We start from the raw sequence: 17400 nt of genomic DNA, 5'->3' as shown, positions 1-17400 counted from the left end.
GTGGATTTGGTTTAGAGCATTTGTTAGGGTCAGATATGAAAAATAAATCTCTCACTAATAATATATTATCATATATCTTAATATTATTAGATATTGTAATTAATTAAGTTTTGATTTTTTAGTAATAATTAATAATTAAGTTATTTATAAATTGACATATGGAAGAAGAGTATCTCATAATTAAACATCTCATGAATTTCATTTGATTTTTTTTTTTCAAAACTAAAAAACTATTTTATTGAAATTACGTACTCTTAAATCGCAAAAAAAGAGATTTTCTTAACGCGGTGGTCATTTTTATTTGTTCTCGTCAACATCGCGGTGGTAAAAATGGTCGTGGCTGGTGGCTGACGATAGTTGCATTCCGTGGTTGGTGAGACTGTGAGATTTTTTTTTTTTTTTTGGGATTAAAGAGTATTTTTTTGGAGTAAAGCGTTTCATTGTGATGGGAGTAGGTGTATAATGTATGAACGTAATTGACTCAATTAACGTCCCCACCATAACACTCTTTCATTTCTTTTATATTTTCTATAATGTTTTTGAAATTTTGGATATTGTTTCAGTTTAATAAGACATTTCAAAGGGTTTTGTTTTCATTTCAATTATCCTGTTGTGTTTTTTTTGTATTCTTTTATTATATGTTTTGTTTTACTAATTTTTATAAACATGTGTATTTTCTATTTTGTTTCAACTAACGAATCACCCAAATGTGTAATGGCATTTTTCAACTTTGTTTCGTTTGTTTTGAGTGACAGTACATGCACTTACATTCAAAATCCAACGAGACAAATAAAACTTAAAGTTTTGTCACTTGTTTAAATGCATCTACACACCAATCATTAGGTAAAAACCTGAAAAAAATCTAAACAAAATATTTTGAACATTGCAATTTGACACATTATAATCATATTATAGACACAATTTTACATCTTTCATTAATTTTGGTTTGGGTATAAAATTTGTGTTTGAGATAATTCTTACGTGGAAAGATTTCCAACAGGAGTCGACTGACGCAACACGCCGTTTGCATGACAAAAGCAATTGCTTTGTGTAAACACAGCCTCCATTATATTTCGTTTGTTACCCTAATGTCAAGTAATTAAAATATATCAACAAGAATATTATAATGAATTTCTTTGTAATTATCATATTGTTTAGAAAGTTCAAATTTTGCGCTATCATCATCACGAGAGTTTTTCTAATGGTCGTGATTTTTTTTAGTTTATAGATCCTTATCAAACCAAGCATGAATACACATGATTAAATGTGTAGACTTGTAGTCGTACAAAATCTTAATTTTAATGTAAATTAATAATACCCGTAGATAGGAGTGTCTTGCATTTTTCAGGGGGTATGATAAAAGATAATAAATGTATCCGTCTATTTGCTAATATATATAAATTCATTATCAATCTCTTTATTTGGTTTATTTTATGAATTATTACTAATCGAAAGCTAAAATTAAAATAGTAATGGACGGACAAAAAGAAAAAAAAAACAAATAAATGGTAGAGATGATATGGGTGGAAGAATTGGTGGGTTGGTATGGCAAGGCGCCTTAACTAAAACACCTGCATGTGCATGCATTTTTTACTTCCATTCTTAGCATCCGAAAGTCTCCATTTTATTAATACACAAATATCTTTACTTTTAGGTTAATTTCGTTTAGAAGTTATTTTATTTTATTAATTTAACTATCTAGGCAGTCTACCAAATTAGCAGTAACGTTAATTTGTTTGAAATAAATGTTTATTGGACACCTAAAAATATTTTGTTGGCGTTAGAAATATATCTCGTTTTCAGCTGTTGTGACTATTTAGGATAAGGTCCAAACGACGCAGGTGGATGTCGGCCAATGTGAAAGGAAACTTATGCAAATATCCGATTTTCGTTTAGTCGATTGATCGGTTTACTCTTTCTCTCTTTCTTACTCTTTTTATACTCCTGCAATTTAGTTATCTCCAACTCTTTGTAAACAATACACTTTTATTTTGTTGTTAAATATAAACAGTATCGTTTCAAAGATTTGAGCGCATCGCATCTTGTTTTGGCCGATAGGTTTAGAATTTTTTCATTTGGTCGGTATAGTTCAGATTTTGAAGAAAATTATATAAATTATCACTTAAGACGTTTATAATGACAAAAGGGATATTACTGAAAACCGTAGATAAAGTGGTTTAGTTGTGATTCAGGTATATGCTTTAATATATACGGTTAGTGCAAAATGTATACCGATCTACCATACCATTAATCTGGTTAAGTTTTTCCTCACTTCTAGTTCTAAGCGAAAAGGCATAGTACAAATTAAAGGTTTTATATCTTCGTTTCTGAACACGTATTTAAAGTCTGAACACGACTCTATATGTCTATAAATTGGTGGCTCTTATTTTATCCGCCTAGTGGCTAAAATAGATAGTACTAGATAGCGTAGGTAACTGGTTTAACATTAACTATAACTGGTTGCCATATGTTAAGCCAACGCCAGGAACTATTAATGTAGGTGTTTGAAAGATCTTAATTCGTGTATGCGCATTTTCACACCTAGATCTACCAGCAATAGCTAGTTGGTAGTTAGTTTCTTATGCAAAATACTACCTAGCTATTATGTAAGTTACCACAATAAAAAAAACTTCACAATCTAGCGTATTCGGAGAAAACAATTTAATATGAACGACCAATTAAAAAGCGATTTGCACATTATGACTGACACATTAATATAAAACTAAAACATATGGCTGAGTGAAACTACAAAATAGTCTTTCACATTAATTTGGAGTATACAAATCGGAAATAGAGCAAAATACTCGTTCAGTTCTCCTCCTTGGATCTCATTAAGTAGGCCATCATTCCTATGACTCGTTCTCCTACTAAGGGGGATGAACACTTCTTCTGATACTTGCTTTACCACTCCAAGCAGTATCTACTTTTCCTCGTATATGTCCAATATTTAAATTGGAGAAATCCAGCATATATAGTTCCAGTATCACTTTCTAAACCAAGATTTTTCATTTCTTAGCTAAAAATGGAAATTCCAACACAATATATCTAATTATAATGTGGAGTAGTACTAATTTTTGCTTTGTAATTCGATGCATGAAAGTCGTGCTGATTTGTTATCTTGTCCTTTCAGCGTAAAAACAAAAGTGTGGGGGAGAAGAAAAAGAAGAATTGTGTGCGCACTTGATAAGAGTTGTTGCCATCACGACTCAACTAATGTTTTAAGATATTTATGATAAATTTTCACACAACAGTAATTTCCTATATATACTTAGTATTTGAAATGTTAGAGAAAAGAAAGATAGGGAAATGTATGTTTAACTACTTTTTATGATTGAGTTCTTGAACTGTTGAGATTTTACCCAGATCATCCGATCAATTTGAAGTCAGAAACCATCTTTTGGTTTTTTTTGGTCAATTTTGAATTCCCAAACTTTAATCACTAGCTCGCAATTCCTACAACTTTCGGTTAACATTTTTAAATATCCACCTAAGCTATACGATATAAATCCAAATATTAGTCACACCAATGTTTTTCTTCTTATACTGAAAAAATTGGAGTCTTTGAATGAATAGATTGCTTGCTATATAGGTTAATGTTTGAATATTTAAGAATGTGGTAAGTGTACAACAAAAACATTTATTATATAGAACATGGCTGGTCTATATAATTAAATACTTGTGTTTTTATAAACAACCTCAAATCAGAACGAATTTCTTCGATATAACATATCATACCAACCACGTACGTAATAATGTATCATATGAATGATTTCCTGCCCTATATTCATCGCCCTTCATGTAAACTTAAAGATTTTCTTTTGTTTTTGTCATATGTAAATGTGTTATTATTCTTTAGAAGATTACAATACAATAAAACGAAGGAAGCTTTGATTGATATCTAAGGATGGAACTATGTAAAACAAAAACAAAAAAAAAGGATATGTGATAGATTATCATCAAGGAAAAGACAATCTTAGAGAAACATATATATAACTAAAGTTGTTAAGCGAATTATTTGGTGAACTAAATTGTTATTTTACTGATTTTTAGATGTAAAGGATGTGTCATCGTTTTACTTAAGAAATTATGAAAAGGGAATGACTTAAAATTAGGCCACCAAACAACAACAGTAGCAAGGATCCATCGCACACCACTCCTCTCACCTACCCTCTTTTCTTTCTTGAGAGCTCATTTAGGTCCCACTTTACATTTTCACCAAACCCCTTTCCTCTTGCTGTCCAAATCAGACACAACTTCAAAAAAACACACAAACCTAATCAATGCACGTCATCGGATTAGATTATTATATCATAAATATGTGTTACTCGTTAAGAAAGTTTAGAAAGAAAATGGATTCTGCACCACCCCTTCTGAAGCCCACCACATTTTTAGCTCACCAGGTCCAACAAAAGAGAGGAAAACATAAGACTTCAATAACAGGTTAATAAGAAAGCCCAAGAACACTGAAATTTCCGTAAACCAAAATTCACATAAAGCTTCAACTAATGCTTCAATTAAATTTAATCATATCAATGTTATTGATTTGACGTTCATTGTTGTCAGTGCATGTCACTTCATACTTTATATAATTGCAGAGCTGTCAAATAAAGTTCATAATCATATAAATTAACAACAATATAGGCGAACGACCTGGAAATGGCCAGGGAGAGATCACTACATCCTTTCTTTTTTGACGGATCACTACAATCACCGCTGGAATATACTATAAGAGAGAACATTTTAAGGAACCATTAAAATATCCTCTTTGCTTCCATGGACTTTAGGGTTATGAAGACTTCATAATCATCACTACATCTATTCACATCCGGCTTATATTTCTCTTCTTCGTTTTTTTCATCCAGCGTAGACTGCATGCAAATGTACTTTCCTACCATTCATGATGGCTTAACCGGTCTTTGTCTCAAAAAATTGTTTTTATAAGGTGTCATAAAATCCATTAAAACCGTCCAAATATCTCCTTCTATCATTCTTTAGAAGATGTCATGAAATCCGATGAAATCATTACAGTGCATTGAGAAAAGTGTTTAGGAAGAGATATTTCAATTCTTGAAGTGGAAGATGAAGTAATGGTATAAAGTAAATTTTTGCGACCTAATAATGAGAAATCATTTCTGGAATTTGTTGGACGGTTTAAGACTTTAAGTCCTTGTGGTTCGATCAAGTTCGAGTCATGAACTCCCATCTGATGCAATTTTGAATTATCCAAAGTTAAGAGATTGGTACATCATAATAATAAGATTATCTTTCGAAAACCTAAGTCCATCTTTATAGAAAATTGGTTACATAGGAGTATATAATAAGACCCGTTAGTGTTACACACTTTTTCTCTCATATTAATAGCATGTATAGTCTTTATCCAAGATTCTGATCCCCAGTTTTCCCTAAGTTTGTTTTTTTTCTTTCTAACATTCCAGTTTGCCCTAAGCAAGTTATTTAACGAGAATGATAAGATAGTTCCATTTTTGGTTGTTTTGATGATTTAAAACTAAAATGATTTGACCGAAACTTTTCTTAAACTTTATAAATCAAAGTCGACAAAACAATAGAATCCAACAACACTTTACAAAACTTATTAGTTTGTCGGGTTGTTACAAATTGATCCAACTGGAGAAAATACAAATTCAGTTTTAACTAAAAAACGATAATATTATGAGTATAATTAAGTGTGAAACCTACTAAAAAAAGAAAATGAAAAGAAGATTCTACTAAAAACAAAGTATTCCACTTAAGATATCAGAAGGATCATAAATAATATATAATAAATAATATATAAGATAGATGATCATTCTATTTATCACTAATTAGTTTTATGTTGGAAGTTCATCTAACTTAACATGGTATTATAGTCAGTGGCGGATCTATGTACATCAATTGGGTGTCACCTGCAACCCCATAAATCTGTATAAATTTGATTGTGTCCATAATAATAGTGAAAATACAGTAGCTCTCCTGGTTAAGTTCAGCATCTGACCCCCCCTAAACCATGGTTCAAATCCCCTTCAAGACATATTTTAGTTGTTTTTCCTTTTTATTTACATAGTTTAACATAAGTTAAATTTAATTCTCGGTCCGCCACTGATTATAGTCCAATCCAAACAATTCAGCCTAATCCACATTGATACAACCCAAAGCTGGTCCATCGATCATTGTCCGAACATTCCGAAATTAACGTTTAAAGAGCCATCATCTGAAGGGCAACATCAAATCTACTAAAAAAAATGAAAAGAAGATTCTATCAGAAACAAACTCTTCCACATCGAATACTGAAAAACTGTAAATATAAATTTAAAGCCTTTTAATCTATAAATATTCAAATAAGCGGATAGATGTATATGAATAATACCCCTCCCCCCCTCCCCCGAGAAACGTATACGAGGCTTTGGCCTCATACGACTCGAGAAAAAAATGCAATGAGTATAAGTTAACTCTTTTTATAAAATTCAAACATTAAATTAATTAGCCAGTATTGAAACCCTAACTATTTTTTTCACAAAAAGCGTTCGTAACATTCGTATTCTCATAACTCAAGTCGTATGAGTTATTTCAAATCCATATTTCCTGAAATTTTTAAAATTGTTCAAAATTAAAAAAAAATTACAAATCTTTTATAAATAATAAACATGTATTAATAGATATAGTTATAAACATTATATTATAAATGTAAATTATAAATCAGATATCAAAATAATCAATATAATATTCTAGAAAAATGTTCTAACGTATAATCTATCGATAATAATTTAAAATAATTTATTAACTTAACTGTTAATTATGTATATATTACTAACTTAAACTTACTGAATCTGATATTTTTTATATGTAGAATATTTATAAATGATAAAATTATAAACCAAAATGATAACAGAAAAATTAATCTAGTCAACATAGTTATTTGACATTTTAAGGTTCCAACTTTAATTTTTTTATGGGAGTAGATAAAATCTTGCTTATTTTTTTTCTAGGAAATTAAAGCAATCATTTAAAAATATTTGTAATCGAAGGAAAATAATTTTATTGTGTCAACTCCACAAACATTTCTCAAAATATAAATATAATTACTTAAGATATCATATAGAGATAACATCAAATATTATTTTAAGAATTTTAAATTTATTCAAACAAAATCTTACATTTCTATCTATCTGTTGGTAAAATTAGTCAAGTATCTTGACCAAAATCAAATAAAGAATAAAGTCAAGTATATCTGAATAAAAACTGAATTTCGAGGTAATCAAGATATCGATCACATTCATTTTTAGCGTATGATAAACCCGAATCACGTAGTTTTAGAATATTATTATCTTCCCTGGTTAAATAAAACACTATATTTTTTTCTAAAAACAGATCTCATGATTGTGTCACAAAAAAAAAAAAAAAAAAAAAAAAAAAAAACAAACAGATCTCATGATTTAAAAACCGCAGAGATTTAGAGAATGTCGTTTATTAAAATCCGGAAACATAACGACACCGTTTATGATTGATAATCCTCTACAACATGGAAAGTTGACCACACATTAATTGCGCAAGATCTGGACCATTAGATTAAAATTTAAAACCATACGAACCGTTAGATGTAGCTTAATACGCGAAGCTAGTAGAGAGTAAGGTCCAAGATGGACCCCACATTCCACCTTTAACCTCTATCTCTTTCTCCTCCCACTGCTAATGCAAGCTCCTCGCATAAGAAAAAGCAAAAACACAAACAAAACTCATCTCCTCACGCTTCCACACTCGTTTTCTCGTTTATCATTAGATCCCTCTCTTAAGAATTTTAAGACAAGTTAGAGAAGTAGTTTAACTTCAGGTTCTGTCTCTGAGACCACATTCTTTTTTTTTTCTTCCACTTTTCTGAAATCACATTCTTTTTTTCTTTATTTATGTAAAACTGTTGCAAAAGTGTGTTCTTCAGAGCAGGGAGATGGTGAGAGACACACTGCTTCTGTTGTGTCTGCTAGTTTCCATTTCTCTCTTCACTTCTTCATCTGCCCAATCTCCAGGTAATTGTCTGTTTTTGTAGCACTTTCTGATGTATTCTTACTTCTAATGGATGTAAACATAACAAGGGTCTTACAAAACTTTCCTTTGAATCACAAATCACAAATCTCAAGAGCTTTGTTGTTTGTATTTTTAGTTGAATTCAAGTAGAGATAAAGATTGAGTCTTTGTTGGATTTGAAGTCAATTCTATCATAAAGTATGAAACTTTACTTGTTCTTGTTGTTCTTGTTGATAAGAGCAGGTTTTGTGAGCTTGGACTGTGGAGGCGCAGAGCCATTCACCGACGAACTCGGACTCAAATGGTCACCAGACACTCACCTTCTCTTCGGAACAACCGCCACCATCTCTTCCCCTAACCAAACCAAAACACAGTACACAACCTTAAGACACTTCCCCGCCGAGGATTCAAGAAAATACTGCTACACACTCAACGTCACAAGCCGTAACCGTTACCTCATCAGAGCCACTTTCCTCTACGGCAACTTCGACAACAACAACGTGTACCCCAAGTTCGACATCTCCCTTGGCGCCACTCACTGGACCACCATCGTCATCTCAGACGCCAACCTCATCGAAAAGGCAGAGCTTGTGTTCCTCGCTTTATCTCCTAGCGTTAGCGTTTGTCTGTCAAACGCCACTACAGGACAGCCGTTTATCTCAACACTCGAGCTTAGGCAATTGAACGGGTCAATGTACTTAACCGAGTACGAAGACAGGTTCCATCTGAGCGTGGCTGCAAGGATAAACTTCGGTGCAGAGACTGAAGAGCCTGTACGGTATCCAGACGATCCCTACGACAGAATATGGGAGTCTGATCTTGTCAAAAGAGCTAACTACCTTGTCGACGTGGCTGCTGGGACCAAGCGTGTGTCCACCTCATTGCCTATTGAAGCAGGTGGCAATGATAGACCGCCTGAGAAGGTTATGCAGACGGCTGTGGTGGGGACCAACGGGTCCTTGACTTACAGGATGAACCTCGAGGGGTTTCCTGGCTACGGCTGGGCGTTCACTTACTTCGCTGAGATTGAGGATTTGGCTGATGACGAGTCTAGGAAGTTCAGGTTGGTTCTGCCTGACCAGCCTGACTACAGCAAAGCGATTGTTAACATAAGGGAGAACACTCAGAGAGCAGAGACAAGGTCGATTCAGAGCCTGGGTTTACTGATAACTGATGAACCCTTCCTTACATGTGCTCAACTTCCGGTATCGTGCTCAACTTTCGGTTCGCGAAAACGGCTGATTCATCTAGAGGGCCTATTCTGAATGCTATGGAGATTTGTAAGTATCTGGAGAAGAGTGATGGTTCAGTAGATGGTGAGTTTTGCATTTTTTTTTTGTTGGGGGTTTACTCTTTAGTGTTAAGTGTTGTGGTGTTTTGAATTTTGATGAGTCTTTTGACTTGTATTGCAGCGACTGTTATGGCTAATGTGGCGGCTCTATATTCTTCAACCGAATGGGGTCAAGAAGGTGGTGATCCATGTTTACCTTCACCGTGGTCGTGGGTGATATGTAACTCGGATCCACAACCAAGAGTTGTTGCAGTGTAAGGATGCCTATCCCTGTAGGCTGTAGCATTTGCACTCAGTAGAATTTGCACATATGTTTCAACCAATGCTCAAAAAATCATTAGGCAGGCAGTAACAAATTATCATTTGTTATATATATATATTTTACATTTATATAAAATATTTTGGTTTTCGAGTTTAGTTACAAAATTATTTTGATGAATTATCAAAATAAAATACATGTACTTACATTATTTACTTTACTTACTTTAACAAATTTCTACTAATTTAGATGGATTTAAACTGATTCAAACCCCTTTAGAACAGTTTAAACCGATTTAGAAAGGTTTAAAAACGATTTGAGTCGTTATTTTAAGAAAATCGTTTCGGCTAGGAGGGATTTGCCTTCTGGGTGCTGCTTAGATGATTTTTAGAACCATGGTTTTGACTATGTTATGGTTCACTTATTTTCCTTTGCATGTTGTTTAACTGCAGAAAGCTCTCGAATAAGAACATGACAGGAGATATACCATCTGACTTGACAAAGTTAACTGGTTTAGTTGAGTTGTAAGTGTACTTATCTCTTGGGACTCTTGTTGTATCTTTGGGTTTGTTATTGATGTTTCAACTTTTGTCTCTGGCAGGTGGCTTGATGGGAACTCTCTGACGGGTCAAATACCAGATTTCTCTAGGTGCACAAACCTGAAGATAATGTAATAAAAAAAGAAAACAAAACACTCTCTTCCGGATTTTGTATTGTCTATTGGTTTTAATATGAATTGTTTTTATGTGGCAGACACCTCGAGAACAACCGATTAATCGGAAAGATCCCTTCACCGTTGGCTAAACTACCAAATCTGACCGAAGTGTAAGCTACTTAGACTTATTGATATGGTGGAAAATACATTTTTATGCACCTAACCTGCATTGAGTATTGCAGGTACCTGCAGAACAATATGTTAAGTGGGACAATACCATCACGCCTCAAAAACGTGTACTCGAAGTAAGTATCTTGTCCCTTTCAAGTACAGAGTTAAGCTGCTTTCAACACAAATAGTTATTAGTCCTATCTTTGTGTGTTTGCAGCTTAACTGGTAACCTTAACCTTAAAGAACGTGGAGATAAAGGGAAGAAGCTAGGTGTCATCATTGGTGCATCATTTGGTGCTTGTGTTCTTCTTATCGCCACAATCTTTTCTTGCATCTGGTTGTGCAAAGCTAAGAAGAACAACAAGAGTAAAACTTCAGCGGAGTTAACGAACCGTCCCTTGCATGTTCAAAGAGCGTCATCAACCCTGAGTGATGCACACGGAGACGCTGCACAGTGCTTCACACTATATGAGATAGAGGAAGCCACAAAGAAGTTTGAGAAGAGGATTGGTTCAGGAGGTTTTGGGATTGTATACTACGGGAAAACACGAGAGGGGAAGGAGATTGCTGTGAAAGTTCTTGGGAATAACTCTTTCCAGGGAAAGAAAGAGTTCGCAAACGAGGTATACACATGCCTTAAACCACAAGTATCAATGTTTTGTTTTTGCTTAGAATGTAACAAGAGTTTTGTTCAGGTTACATTACTGTCAAGGATACATCATAGAAACCTAGTGCAGTTTCTTGGTTATTGTGAAGAAGAGGGAAGAAACATGCTTGTGTATGAGTTCATGCACAACGGAACTTTGAAGGAGCATCTGTACAGTGTGGTACCACGAGAGAGGAGAATCAGTTGGATTAAACGGCTCGAGATAGCTGAAGATGCAGCCAGAGGGATTGAGTATCTACACACAGGGTGTGTACCAGCGATCATACACAGAGATCTCAAGACAAGTAACATCTTACTTGATAAACACACGAGGGCAAAGGTTTCAGACTTCGGTTTGTCCAAGTTCGCAGTTGATGGAGCCTCACATGTCTCCAGCATTGTCCGTGGCACAGTTGGTTACCTAGACCCTGAGTAAGCTATAGACTTATAACTTAACGCCAATAAACTAATAATTTGGAAAAAATAATAACATAATGTTGTTTTAAGGTACTATATATCGCAACAGTTAACGGAGAAGAGTGACGTATACAGCTTCGGAGTCATTCTTCTTGAGCTTATATCAGGCCAAGAAGCCATATCTAATGAAAACTTCGGTGCTAACTGCAGGAACATAGTCCAATGGGTTAGTTAGTTCACTCTTGTTCCTCCAATCTTTATTAAATTCGGACTTATCATGGGCTTACAACTTAAAACAAACTGGTGATAAGTGGATTGATCCGAGTCTCTTATATATTACATATGTCCAGACGATGTGTGAGCTTATATTCTCACTGCAGTTCGGTTTTTTGGTTCTTGATTATTCGGTTTATGTAGGCCAAGATGCATATAGAGAATGGGGACATAAGAGGGATCATTGATCCAGCACTAGCGGAAGACGATTACAGTCTCCAGTCAATGTGGAAGATCGCAGAGAAGGCGTTGCTGTGTGTGAGACCTCACGGGAACATGAGACCGTCTATGTCTGAGGTGCAGAAAGATATTCAAGACGCGATAAGGATTGAGAAGGAAGCTTTGGCGGCCAGAGGAGGCTTATCAGATGAGTTTTCTAGGAGCTCGGCGCATTCGTCTTCTCTGAACATGGGAATGCATGACTTGGCTGGTTCGCAGAACTTTGTGGCTATTGATGAGTCTGTGTTGCAGCCAAAAGCTAGGTAGTAGCAGGATTCAGCTTTTGTACAGATGCATCACTTTCACTAGTGTTTTTTCTTTAACCTTTGACTTGCTTTTCTATACTATTATTCTGTTTAGGCACGTGGGTTCAGGTAGTTTGGTTCGATCATAATCTTTTGCCGAATTGAACCGGAAAAGTTTTTAAAAAATTTATTGAAACTAACCAAAGTTTTTGGTTTTGATTATATTTTCGGTTGAAAATTTTGTTTAAATTGATTAAATTTGAATAATTTAAGTTGGTTCAGTCAAAAAATTGGTTAATTAGATTCGTTTGATCCCAATTTTTTATTTTCGAAAACTGAACTGACTGATTATCAAACTGAAAACAAAGTTTTTTATAAACCTGTCGAATTGGACCGAACTCGTTGTTGTGTTCCAAGTAAACAACAAAGTTCAGCTTCATAAATGTTGATCAGAGTTTGAGCTTAGTCACATAGACAAAGAAGCTAAAGCAGTTCAGAATACAGCTTAGGGAACTAAAACATGTCTACACATTGAAACTTAAAGAAAAAACAACAAGCGAAAATTAAAGACAACAATGGTAGATTTTTTTTTTTAATCTTACTTCAGTTATCACTTCTGACTCTTCTTAAGTAACACACCAAACTTCTTAAGCATACTCCCATTCTTCTTCTTCGGCGAAGAAGACAAGTCATCATCAGTTTCATCTCTATAAGGAGACAACATGTTCACGTTCCTCCTCAACGGACTCTCCAGCGATCCTGTTCTCTCCACATACTTCCCATTACTGTTATTATTACCACCAGAGAGCATAGAAGCTGCAGCTTCAGCCGCTTTCCTCCACTGATCACACTGAACCTTAAGTCTCCTAAGCTCACCTTCTAGCTCCGTGTTAGTCACTTGCGCTGCTCCTAGCTGTTCCCTCGCGTTCTCCGCTCTCTTCCCGCTCTTCTCAGCTTCCTCACGCAAACTCCCAAACCTCTCCAAGGCTTCCTCCTTCTCCCTCCCCATCTTCTCCATCTCGCTCCTTAGACTCTGCAGCTCCATCTCCTTGTCCATTAGATTCCCTCTCAGCTCCATCATATCACTCTCCACCTCCTCAGCTTCTTTAATCTTCAAGTTGAGTAACTCGTTCTCATCAGCCAGTATCCTCAGCTTAGCTTCTTTATCCATCAACCGTTCATGCAAAGCCTCTCTCTCAGCTTTAATTCTCTTCAGCTCTTCCTCAAACTCAGCTTCTTTCTCCGCGTAACCACACTTAACAACCTCCACTTGCTCATAAGCGCTTCGTATCTGCAACGTGCTTTGTATATACTCTTCGTGATACCTTCTCTCAGTCACTTCCACTGCATTCTTCAGCTGACTAATCTCTTCCCTCGCAGCGTTTATCTCTGAATCATCCTCCTCATTGTCACCTCGTTCTTCCTCCATCTGTCTCACAAGCTCCTCTAACGACTTCACCTCTGACTTACACTGCTCTAGCTCGGTCGTAAGGGCGTTGCAAGCTTCAGACATCTTCATCCCATCAGAACGCAGCATCTCCAGCGTCAAGTTAGCTATCTCCAACTGCTTCTCAGTCGCTGAAACAACCTCATGGGCCTTAGCTTCTCCTTCCTTTGCGTCGTACACCTCAACTCTAAGCTCCTCGACGAGAGACAACGTCTCTTTAAGTTCCATCCTAACTGACTCGGATTCAGACACCTGCGCTTTGAGTTTCTGGACCTCGCTCATCGCAGAAGCTAGCGCGGCGGAGTCCATGGCGTGCTGTCTCTGCATTGCTTCGAGTTCGGACTGCCACGCTTTGTCTCGCTCTTGAGAGAGTTTGCGGAGCTCGTCGATTCTTGAGTCCTCTGAGGCGGTTATCTCTGTTAGCTGCTGTTTTGTTTCGTTTGCTTCGTCTTGAGCTTTGTTCTTGGAAGCTTCTGATGCGCTTAGCTGTTCCTTGGCCTTCTTTAGCTCCTCTTGGAGCTGAGATAGCTGAGATGCTGCTGCTTCTGGTGTTCCCCATGTTCTCCTCTTTTGAATCTTGCATGCATTAAGCAACAACAAATACAAAACAACTCAATCATATATATTTTAATTTTTATAAAAAATATATTTAGTTTTTGGGGTTTAATTATTAAACTATTTTGATAAATTATCAAACTTAGATATACAAAACAAAACAAAAAAGAGAAATTTGTGGACTTATACTAACTTTATTACTTAATTTAATAGATTTGGACTAATTTTGATATATTAAAACTGATTTAACCTGATTTAGAAACTATTTAAACCGATTTAGAATGGTTTAAACCGATTTGAGTTGCATAAGTCCGAAAATTGTATCAGCTAGGACGATTTGCGCCTAGACCGATTTTTAGAACCATACATTATTGTTCCAGACTTAACAACTTTCAAGGTTCAGTTAGTTGTTGTAAGAAAAAATACACACACACCTAAGAGATAGTTTAGCATGAAGCAGCAACAAAATGACTATCAAGCTCTCTACAACAGAAACAAATTTAGTGAAAGGTTCAAAACTGAAACTAGTACCTCATTTACAGGGGCTTTTGGAGAACGGCGATCAGCAACAACTTTTGGGCTCTGAGTTTTCGGTGTCCTCAGTTTTGGGTTGGGAGAAGAAACAGGGTCAGCTTCTGCAGTTTTGAGCTTACGAGCAGTTCTAGGAGTTGCTGTAGGAGATTTCTTCTGAGGCACCTCTAACGACCCAGGCCTATCATAATCACAATGAAGCTACAGCGTTAACAAACAAACAAACGAGAAGAGCAAGTACAATGAAGTGACCATATCAAAGACAGTATAAGAACAGAACAGGGAAAGGTGTGGACAAGAGTGATGATTATTATTATTATTATTACCTTTGTTTTGGAGTCTGCATTGCTTGGGGTTAGAGTTTGAAACACACACCCTTTGAAGAAGAACCTGGTAAAAGAAGAAACTGTGTATGTGTGAGAAAGAAGCAAGAAACACACACACAAATATGTATTATAAGATATTATGATAAGCAGCATATACAACAAACTCAACCGAAGTACAAAACTTAAGCAAGTATACAGAAAAGACCTAACAAACTAAAACTACACTAGCTTCAAAGAGACTCCATCTCAAACTAACTACCACTACCACCAAACCAATGCAACAAGACAAACATTAAAATAAACTGTTCACAGTCAAGATAAGTTTCAATCTAATCACAAAGATAAACCAAGTTACAAGCAAAGAAAGTACGTTTCTAAATCCCACATAAATCTATTTTAGTTGTCAAGTCATAGATTTTTAGATTTTTTTAATGTCTTCAAATTTTGGAATCTTTGGTGGGAGAAAATAACATTATCTGTCATTTAGTTAACGGTGGGTTCTGGTTTTATTAGGTGTATTTTCCCCAAAATAGCATATAACAGATCTTTAAGAAGAGAAAAGAAAAAACAAGAAGAAATTTGAATTTTAAGCCACAGAAAAATAATTTTCTTTAAAAGAAAACAACAGAGAAACGCTTTGCATTTTTCCTGGAAAAATTATTATTAAAAGTTTTTGGCTGAATCTTCAAGCTTAATAACAACACAAAAAGAAACACATGTCTAATTTTCAGAGGAGAGTAAACATGATAATTAAACCAAACTCTAAAAGATTTGTACTTCTGCAGCATAATAATGCATAAAAATCAAATTTTAGGTATTTTAACACACATCAAAAATGAAATCTTTTACCAAATAGTCTGTGAGAGAATCATTTGAAAGCTTAATTCAAAGAAGAGAAAGTAGTGTTCAATGTTCATCACCTGCAAAACTGTAGCTTCAGCTGCTTCTCTCTTTTGGTCCAAAATGCTTTAAGAACAGAGAGAGAGAGAGAGAGAGATCGGAGATGCCAAGATATGGAAATAAAAAAGAGGAAAGGACCAAACTTTGAAGAGTCTTCAGACCAATTGAGCTTCAGACATGAATCTTCTTCTCTCTTTGTCCCTAGTGTTGTTCTCTTACTGGACTCTACTCGTTTCCCCAAGTCTTTTTTTCTTTTCTTTTTTCTTCCACTGAACTGTCTATTTGTTTACATTAATATCCAGAAAGAGAAAATAGAGACCTGTGCAGAAAATTAGATTTTGGTGAAATCATGATTTTACCCCCGGATAATTATATTTCAGATTAGTCCCTAGTTTTATTTACCCCTTCTCTTTCCGACCTCAGTGATATGACATATAAGTTGTTTAGAAGTAATAGTTCCAATTAATGTACTCTTTAATTAATTTGCGAAATTTGTTTTTAATTTGCATGAACAATATCTAGTTTAGTAGTATGTTATTGAGATAAATAATTTAATTTATTTAAAATGATTTAAGTTTGAATGGTGGCTTCAAACCCTACTTTACACCTTTCATGTTGTTAAAATGTGCCTAAATAATAATCTCAAACTAGTGCTCACCAACAAAATTTCCAATGTAACTTTGTCTGAAGGCATTGTATATAGTCTACCAATACAATATGTGGGAACATGTTTTATCACCTTGATCATTAAGGCATTAGCTACACTATTATTTTTGGTCAACGGCATTAGCTATACTTAAATTTTTTTTTCCTCTTTGTTGAACAATCTTCATTCTTGAATATTCACATTGAAAGAATTCAGTTCTCCTGGGATTGATAGTTGCATCAAGTTTAAAAAAACGAGGAGTTATACAGTATAAAGATGTCTTTTATCCGAAAAAAACAGTAAAAAGATGTCCATATATGAAGTGAAAGAAAGTAGTAAAACAGTAAAAAGCTTGAAGACGCGCCAGTCACGTGACATTGTTCGGCCGCATAAGACTCCTTAATTGCCAACGGTAATATTATGAGTCACACGCCCCTATAGTTTATTGTGAATAACTTAAGACTTAGGATGCAATTTTCTATATACTTTATAGTTTTTATACTCCCATCCGCTACCTTTTTGCTAAAAATATACACCTAATCCCTCAGTCCACTTTTTTATAGGGTTTATTTGAATCACATTGTTCTCGCAAAGACTATCTCTCTCTTCTTCATGCATTAGTAACATTGTATTAGATTATGGTTAAGTGATGGTAAACCATCACTTAACCATAATCTAATACATTGAAATAAAAAAAATTAATATAGCAAATCAATTGCACAAAACAAATCCAACTCCACTATAAATGTCAAACTGTTAAGTTAGAATAGACTACCACTGATCCAACAACCACATAACTGCCG

At 34.9% G+C, this 17400-nt stretch overlaps 2 protein-coding genes and 1 long non-coding RNA gene across 4 annotated transcripts; 2 read left to right on the top strand and 1 right to left on the bottom strand.

Moving 5' to 3' along the window:
• The first annotated feature begins 29 nt into the window (after positions 1-29).
• On the top strand, positions 30-1991 carry LOC117134213. The gene is made up of 2 exons (XR_004458406.1): positions 30-843; positions 1001-1991. It is a non-coding gene; the product is annotated as an uncharacterized LOC117134213 (long non-coding RNA).
• Positions 1992-7106: 5115 nt separating this feature from the next.
• LOC103867228 (probable LRR receptor-like serine/threonine-protein kinase At1g67720) lies at positions 7107-12414 on the top strand. Its single transcript, XM_033292266.1, has 12 exons — positions 7107-8018; positions 8260-9146; positions 9200-9332; positions 9429-9561; positions 10019-10090; positions 10168-10236; positions 10320-10391; positions 10464-10526; positions 10610-11015; positions 11088-11470; positions 11546-11681; positions 11873-12414. Exons 1-12 carry the CDS (start codon positions 7940-7942, stop codon positions 12212-12214), a joined length of 2775 nt encoding a protein of 924 aa, XP_033148157.1. The 5' UTR covers positions 7107-7939; the 3' UTR covers positions 12215-12414.
• A 195-nt stretch (positions 12415-12609) lies between these two features.
• On the bottom strand, positions 12610-16256 carry LOC103867227 (interactor of constitutive active ROPs 2, chloroplastic). Of its 2 annotated transcripts, none has more exons than XM_033292263.1 (4): positions 15972-16256; positions 15052-15133; positions 14726-14906; positions 12610-14215 (listed from the first exon to the last, which is right to left on the bottom strand). In XM_033292263.1, the coding sequence occupies exons 2-4, from the start codon at positions 15069-15071 to the stop codon at positions 12803-12805; spliced, it is 1614 nt and encodes a 537-aa protein (XP_033148154.1). In that variant the 5' UTR covers positions 15072-15133; positions 15972-16256; the 3' UTR covers positions 12610-12802. The 2 variants fall into 2 exon arrangements, with proteins under 2 accessions (XP_033148154.1, XP_009143528.1); XM_009145280.2 differs by having other exon boundaries at positions 15052-15115; positions 15972-16255.
• Between the last annotated feature and the right edge of the window lie 1144 nt (positions 16257-17400).

The sequence above is a fragment of the Brassica rapa genome, chromosome A05 (assembly GCF_000309985.2).
Source record: "Brassica rapa cultivar Chiifu-401-42 chromosome A05, CAAS_Brap_v3.01, whole genome shotgun sequence".
Classification (NCBI taxonomy): Eukaryota; Viridiplantae; Streptophyta; class Magnoliopsida; order Brassicales; family Brassicaceae; genus Brassica; species Brassica rapa.
This window is presented reverse-complemented; position numbering and strand designations above follow the sequence as displayed.